The 7,221-nt window shown below is 39.3% G+C and overlaps 2 protein-coding genes across 2 annotated transcripts; one reads left to right on the top strand and one right to left on the bottom strand.

Annotated features, from left to right (window-relative positions):
- Nucleotides 1–535: 535 nt before the first annotated feature.
- Nucleotides 536–2,034, top strand: LOC146502782 (uncharacterized). Its single transcript, XM_085134335.1, has 2 exons — nt 536–548; nt 675–2,034. Exons 1-2 carry the CDS (start codon nt 536–538, stop codon nt 1,328–1,330), a joined length of 669 nt encoding a protein of 222 aa, XP_084990461.1. The 3' UTR covers nt 1,331–2,034.
- Nucleotides 1,557–5,548, bottom strand: LOC146502781 (uncharacterized). The gene is made up of 3 exons (XM_085133397.1): nt 3,355–5,548; nt 3,196–3,272; nt 1,557–2,961 (listed from the first exon to the last, which is right to left on the bottom strand). The coding sequence occupies exons 1-3, from the start codon at nt 3,478–3,480 to the stop codon at nt 1,986–1,988; spliced, it is 1,179 nt and encodes a 392-aa protein (XP_084989523.1). The 5' UTR covers nt 3,481–5,548; the 3' UTR covers nt 1,557–1,985.
- Between the last annotated feature and the right edge of the window lie 1,673 nt (nt 5,549–7,221).

Genomic DNA, 7,221 nt, shown 5'->3' with positions numbered 1-7,221 from the left:
ATGTAGATGCTTTAGTATTTAAACGATATCCTAATGCTACAGGTAAAATACAACACCAAATAGACTCTTAATCAGACTATTTTATACAGCATACTATTAGCATATTTGTCACAGTTTACATTATTTTTATGTCAGTGTGTAATGTTAATTAATGATTGATACGATGTATGTCTCTCTCGTGAATAGATTTCCAAGCTATGATCATTTGATGCCATTTTGGTTTTTGATTGAGCCTTGCATCTATAAAATGATCCGGATTTCAAGAGCCAAGTCAGCTCCCAATTGGAATGAAGAAGTGTTGACACCTGCACGTACATCAACAGTAGGTTATGGGTTTGTTGGTAGTTAGAACTAGAGGTGTAATGTTATTGTATTTATGTACAATAACATTACATTATGTGCAATAGCATACATACACAGGTGTATGTATGTAAAGGATACTGAGTCTAGCATACATACACAGGTGTATGTATGCTAGACTCAGTATTCTTTACATACATACACCTGTGTACTACAGCACCTCATTGTTTACCCCATGGTACAGTATGGTATGCATAACCATTACAAAACATTTAGCCAAGAAAAGCATAATTTTACTAGTTCATAGCTTAAGGAGTAACATTTTCCCTTTTGTTTTCACCTTCCAGAGGCAGCTGCTACAGCCAATTGACGAGTTTTCCTGGTTTTCCTGTCAGTTGGTTTGAAGGAGAGGGACCTGGCACACCGATTTAACATACACCAGTCCACAATGAGCCGCATTATTGCAACATGGACAAATTTTCTTGCCACTGCACTGGGGTCTAAATGCATTTGGCTTACACGTGAAGAAGTGCAAGCTTACCTCCCTGAGGAATTCAAAGATTTCTCAGACACCCAGATGATCCTTGACTGTACAGAGCTGAGGTGTCAGACACCATCCTCACCACTTCTCCAAAGTGAAATGTACTCTTCGTACAAATCCCACTGTACGATGAAAGCCCTGGTTGGCATAGCTCCACATGGTCCAGTGACATTCATCTCTAATCTGTATGCTGGTTCGGTTAGTGACAAGGAACTATTCAAACAATCAGGCATTGCTGAGAAGTTGACTGAAGACATGGCAGTGATGGTAGATAAGGTCTTCCTAATCACCGATTGTTGTAAATGCAAAGTGTACTGCCCACCTTTTCTATCTAAGCAGAAGCAGATGCCAGCATACCAGGTTAAGGAGACGCAGGCCATAGCCAGACTCAGGGTGCATGAGTCATTAGGAGGATCAAACAGAACAAACTTTTTGATAGCATCATTACCATATCCCATGTTTACAACATCAACCAACTGTTTGCAGTAGCATGTATGCTGTCAAATTACCAGAACACAGCATTAGTTAAAAAATGGGTTAAGTTAGACAAGATGGATTTTTCCCAAGACACCAGTGCCAGTACAAGTAACTTATGGAAAATGACCTGCAGCTGAGGCCACTACAGTTGCATTTCTTCCTTCTCAGCTGACAATACTTGATTACAGAACTGGTACTTGAGTGCTGATAGTTGAGTTTCAGTTATTGATAATTCAAATTCATTGCAAATGTTGAATGTTAATAATACTGTTTAATTATACTACTATATTACTATTCAGATTCAACAAAATTGTTTATCAAAATTATAAAGTAAATCACTAAATCGTTTTAAAATCATAAGTGACATTGAGCTTTTGTAACATCAAAAATACCATTTGTCATTTTCTACATTCAGTTGTGTTATTGTCTTAGGGATGGAGTTTTAAATACTTACCATGTAAATAAGTTCTGCACAAATTCAATGTTTTAATGTGTGTTTTTAAAAAATGAAATTGATGCCATTGCTTAAATAACAGTTTATTGAATTCACATAAAAGTAACATGTAACAACAAAAGAATTCATGAAATATATTGCAAATAAAACATCAGTTATTTTGTTCCAGCCAGCCTGAAGGATCTGTTTTCCTTTTTGCTATGTTTTCACTGTTCATTTTTCCAAACATAGGTATCTTGGCATATATAGGTAAAAAAATAAATAGTCTGCCTTTTCTCTGATTGCATTGTGCACATCTGTATCCATGTATATTCTTTGCACTAGGTAGTCCTCTTGTGCCCACACAACAAAGTCACACCACTGCATCCCACTGATGAGCAGTTGTCCTTGCACTTGCCAGTAATATGCGTGGCTCTTTTTCAGTTTAGGGGTACCACATTCCATCTGCACATATCTGCAGTCAATAAAGTTTTGTACATTGGGACATTTGAATTCGACGAAGCCAAACTGGGGGTATTCATTGGGGTCAAAAACAACACCATCAGGAGATGCAGCAAGCCAGGGGGCAATGGGGTGAATGACCAGACCACAGGGTGAGTAGTTAACATTCATTAGCCTACTATACTCTGCTGCTATTGCAGGCTCCATCTCAGTTCCTCTCCTCATGTCTGCTGTCTGCCTTGTTCCCTTCAATATATGCTCTGCTAGTGACTCTGCCGAGCTCTGGCCTCTGACGTGACACATCTCCCGAAACCTAGAAGCAGTCACTCTGGGCCTGCGGAGCTGATGCCACTCAGATGAAGAGCTTTGCTCACGTGTAGCTTCCTCTATTTTGTGAGCCATTTCCAGAGTTACAGACAAGCTTTTCAGATGCAGAAGCTCTTCTTCTGAGCACACAAACACACAATCTGATGGCAAGATGTCATACCCCTCCAGAGGCAAGTGCGGTGTTGGTGGTGCATTACGGTGTAGTGTGATGTACCGGGTTGTCAAAACCGGCTGCTGATATGACAGAACACTGCCCTCCTGCAACAGCCCAAAGGCACTTTCCACAAGGGGCTTGTCAGGTCTCATGTTCATTGTGGTCACAAGTGGCTTGTCCTCAATATTAAATTTTGCATATGCCTCCGTTATTCTGAACAAGCAGGGATCTGGTAACGGACCCACCATGCCTCTGTAGAAGCCACTCCTAAAGAAAACATCAATGACAATAATGTAAGGAAGAAGGTTATTATACTGAACAACAACTAAACTAAAAGGTGTAAAACAGTGGTGCATATGTTAGAGACTGGGATGTATAAGTGTAATGTTGTATATAAATTAATACCTATTCTGACAAATAGCAACAGGATAGTGTGTTACATTTACAGAATCGTGTGTTACATTTGTAACACACGAAACCAAATTTTACAAATCTAATTACCGTACTCCAGTCTGGGCCATCCTATTTGGTACCGGCTTAGTGAAGATCATGGAGTTGATGGGTCCTGGCTTCACACCCTAACAGAAGACACATTTACTATGGATGGTGTTGCTGTTGATATGTAAACTAAATCAAAAACTTTAACCTCATTTAAATTACCACTGTCCGTGGCTTGTGCCATTGCTGTTCAGATTCCGTGCAGCTATGCACAGGGGGGACAACCGGCACTCTGAGTTGTGAGTAGTGTGCTGTTTGGAAGAGCAATGCCACTGTGTGATTGCACATAACAGCGCCTGCCACGCAGGAGCACTGGCTATGTGTCGCCAGGGCTATGCACTGGCGATGAATCCAGAAGCTTAATCTAAGAAGAAAGAACGAAAATTAAAAATGTAACATCATCTTCATGGAAGAGCTGAACAGGAACATAGTTCAGTTTTATGGTTACGTACCCTCCTGAATGCTTAGTGTTTCCTTCTCTCCCTATTAAAACAACTTAACCATTCTTGATAACTGTAATAACTTAGATTGTGTATATTTGCAGTATTAACTTGTTGTCAAATGTTTCTGATCACCCAAACACACGTTGATTAAACTATCTGACTAGTCAAATTAGCAGGGAGACAAGGAAAACATTCAAGTTGATGGGCCTTTAGGAATGAACATAATGAACTTAACTAATGCTTAAATGAACTGAACCCCATGAACGGGGATTAACAACTTTACACAGCTTCCTGCCTACACTTAGTATGTGTGGTGCCTCACTCTTCCTCATTGACCTGTAGCACAGGGCTCTCACACCGACCTCCCCTGACAACCTGTCTTTATTGGACACTGAATAAAGATACAAGTACCATTAGCATTATTTCTGTATTACTCATGTCAGCACGTCTTAAACATATATACTTTACACTTAGCAAGCATACCATTAGGTAGTTAACTACCTCCTTAGTTAGCTACTTGTAGAAATGTTTAGCTTATTTTAGAGTTTAGAAATGTGTTAACATAGAATGTAGAATTATTGTAGAGACACTGACACTGCCCTCAATGTAATAAAGGCCAGACTGTGTCATGAACTTAGGAGTAGATTGTAGAAGACCCCTCCCCCAGTTGAACTGTGAAAGGTCTCAACATTTGTAACTGGATAACTGTGGTCTGGAAGGGAGATGGGTTTTATGACCTCTAGGGAGTCACCTACACCCACAGTGTTTTAACTGTCACACACACTCACTCACGTGCACACACATACACACAGGTATGCGTACACAGTCACACACGAGCACCCACATAGACACAGACACAGAGTTTGCAGCACACCATAGGGGGGGTTTATGATGGGGACGCCTCTATAAAGCTGGCTGTAACTAACAAAGGGGTGAAGATTTTGCAGAGGGACACACCGGCCTCGTCTTCCCTTCTAGAAGTGCATGCTCAAATGAAGATGAATAAAGATGAATAAAAGTTTTGTGAAAATGACTACTGAGTTCCGGTGCCGTCTCTGGAAGTTTCGACGAATAAAAGAACCGGGGTGAAACTGATTTCGCAACACTACCTAACGCTATTATAACAGTGTCTAACAACAAAAGTGACATTAGTTAAGAAAACCTCAACTATAGTTTCGGACAACATAAAACACCGTTTAAGAAAACATGTAATGTAGAGAATTGACATCAAATGAAGGACCTAGCGGAGTAATGTAGTGTTTGCATTTGACGTTAGCTAGCGTTTCTTTGTCGGTTAATTTACGTTTTCTTACCTTCGTAGTTGTGTATATATGATGCAGCATATAACTTAAATCCTTTATCTAATTTGCTGGCGGGGGTAGTCGTCACTCTGCAAATCCGATGAACATCAGTGATGTTCAATTTTGGGAGCTCTTGTAGGCAGCGAGTGTAGAACGTCGCCATGGTTTAACCGCACCGGAAGCACTGGGGCAGGACTACATAGAACGCGGAAGTGATTGTGCAAGTAGTCCATTGGCTGGGCTATGGGATAAGGTGGCATCGTTCTAATCCCATACGGGAGCAGCCAGTCACTTACTGACTAACACTGCAAAACAGAATTGTTAAAGTATTAATTTTAATTTCAATTCAGGTTTGATTTTTTTTGTGGGCAACGCAGATTTTCTGTGCAATTGCGCACGTGCGCAGCTTAGAGGGAACATTGATAATGAATGATGCTCATAGTGAGTAAAAAGTAAACTGACTGCATTTTTTGGACCGAGATTTACTTTTAATGTGTATGTATGATATAATACAGATACATAAAAAACACCCCCAAAACAGAATAAATTATTACAAAATATTAATAAAAAAAACATAAAAATTGAGGCAACTTTGCCTGTGGTAGTCTATATATATATCTTTAGACTTTATTTATTTATAATCTTTACTGCAGATACTAATTTTACTAATTTAATAATACTAATTTTGTGTTGTAAGATTTATGAGTTTCAAATGTGATGTACACAGACAACTGGACGGTCCAAAAGTTGGCCTACCTATTACTGGCTGAGGTTTTAGTAGAGTTGTGGCTGAACTACATAAAAATATATCATTAATTTTAATCTCCCCAATCAATGATAATGTTATGTTGGAATGTTGTTAAAGAGGGTCAAAAATGTTTCAACCCAGTTTGTTTAGCAGATTCTGTATAGCAGCTTTAATATAGGGAGAACACAACTTCCAGATTGTGTGAGTAAAATCAGTTTTTTTCTCTTTGTCAGTTTAACAGTTTCTGTTGTGCCTGTCACTGTTCCCTGTCTGTTTTCTTACCTGGTTCTTCCTGACCTTGTACTTTCTCCTCACGTTCCCCTCTTTCCTCTCTCCCTCTTTGGACTGACAATCATAGACAAATAGATTGTATACAATTAGATGAAAAATTACATTAATATGAAAAAAAAATACTATTAAGATCACTAATAAAAAAAGTCCTCTCTCAGTGTACTTTCAACCAAAAGGCAAATAACCAAACTGCATGTATATCTAATAAAAGATATAAATATTGAAATACTAATCCAGCATTATTCCTGATTCACGGATGATTTGATTTTACACTTTTACCTGAATGTGGCTCCTTTTTTTGAAAAAACTTCCTATATCCCTTATAAACCTGGCTGTCTCTCTGTATACAAACACACACACACACACAGAGAGACACACAACAGGAGTTATAAGGTTAATGGGCATTCAGTCAGTTAGCTAGTTAGTATCAATTTCTAACAGGACAGTGGTAACAACAGTAGGCTACGGACAATTTTAAGTTTTAGATTTTAAATAGGCTGTATATATTTCAATGGGAGCAACAGGACAATGAAATGTCGCTGATTTTACTACAGAGCAGGACGGATTGTAAGGTACCAAACATTGTCGGAAAACAAGTTTTCAACACTGCAGGTTACCTGGGTGTAATGTTTTTCAGCTAAAAAGAAACATGGCCCGACGCCTACCTAACTATATAAAGAGTAACTGAAGGTTAAATGCAGCTAATATGTCCTGTTTTAAGCCAGGCACGTACACCTCCGCTCAGCTGCGTCTCAGCCACCACCGCTCTGGCAGAAAGGGCGCTAGAGCCAGAGCAGGGGAGAGCTGGAACAAACCATTTTGGGAGGGAGGGTTATCTATACTTTTGTTGTCAAAATGTTACGTCTCAACCAAGTACTGTATGCTTTTTATATTTTTAGTAGTGTGTCACACAAACAGCAAATATTGTCCAAAAAAAGCAAAAAAAGTAAGAAATCTTTGGGGGTGCTTTGATTCATTTTGGGGGTTCTGAAGCACAGGTCTTATATTTGACATTAGAGATCTCAAATATAAGACCTGGGGGCCAGAAGAGACTCCAATCGGGCCCAGTGGATGTCTTTGGAAATTTTGGACTTTAACTGTATTTTCAAAAGTTTGATAGCTTTCCTATCCATTAAACCGCAGGTGTCAAACTCCAGGCCTCAAGGGCCTGGTTTTTGATGTGTCCTTGATCCAACACAGCTGATTTCAATGGCTAAATGACCTCCTCAACATGTCTTGAAGTTCT

This window comes from Neolamprologus multifasciatus, chromosome 15 (genome assembly GCF_963576455.1).
Source record: "Neolamprologus multifasciatus chromosome 15, fNeoMul1.2, whole genome shotgun sequence".
NCBI lineage: Eukaryota > Metazoa > Chordata > Actinopteri > Cichliformes > Cichlidae > Neolamprologus > Neolamprologus multifasciatus.
The sequence above is the reverse complement of the archived record's forward strand: the minus strand, read 5'-3'. Positions and strand labels throughout refer to the sequence as shown.

Excerpts from the sequence above, each read along its gene's own strand:
- LOC146502781 (XM_085133397.1), bottom strand. The coding sequence starts at position 3,480 with ATGTGCAATCACACAGTGGCATTGCTCTTCCAAACAGCACACTACTCA. Across the intron at positions 3,273-3,354 it reads GGCACAAGCCACGGACAGTG|GGTGTGAAGCCAGGACCCAT; the intron begins GTAATTTAAATG and ends GTCTTCTGTTAG. Across the intron at positions 2,962-3,195 it reads ATGGCCCAGACTGGAGTACG|GAGTGGCTTCTACAGAGGCA; the intron begins GTAATTAGATTT and ends TGTTTTCTTTAG.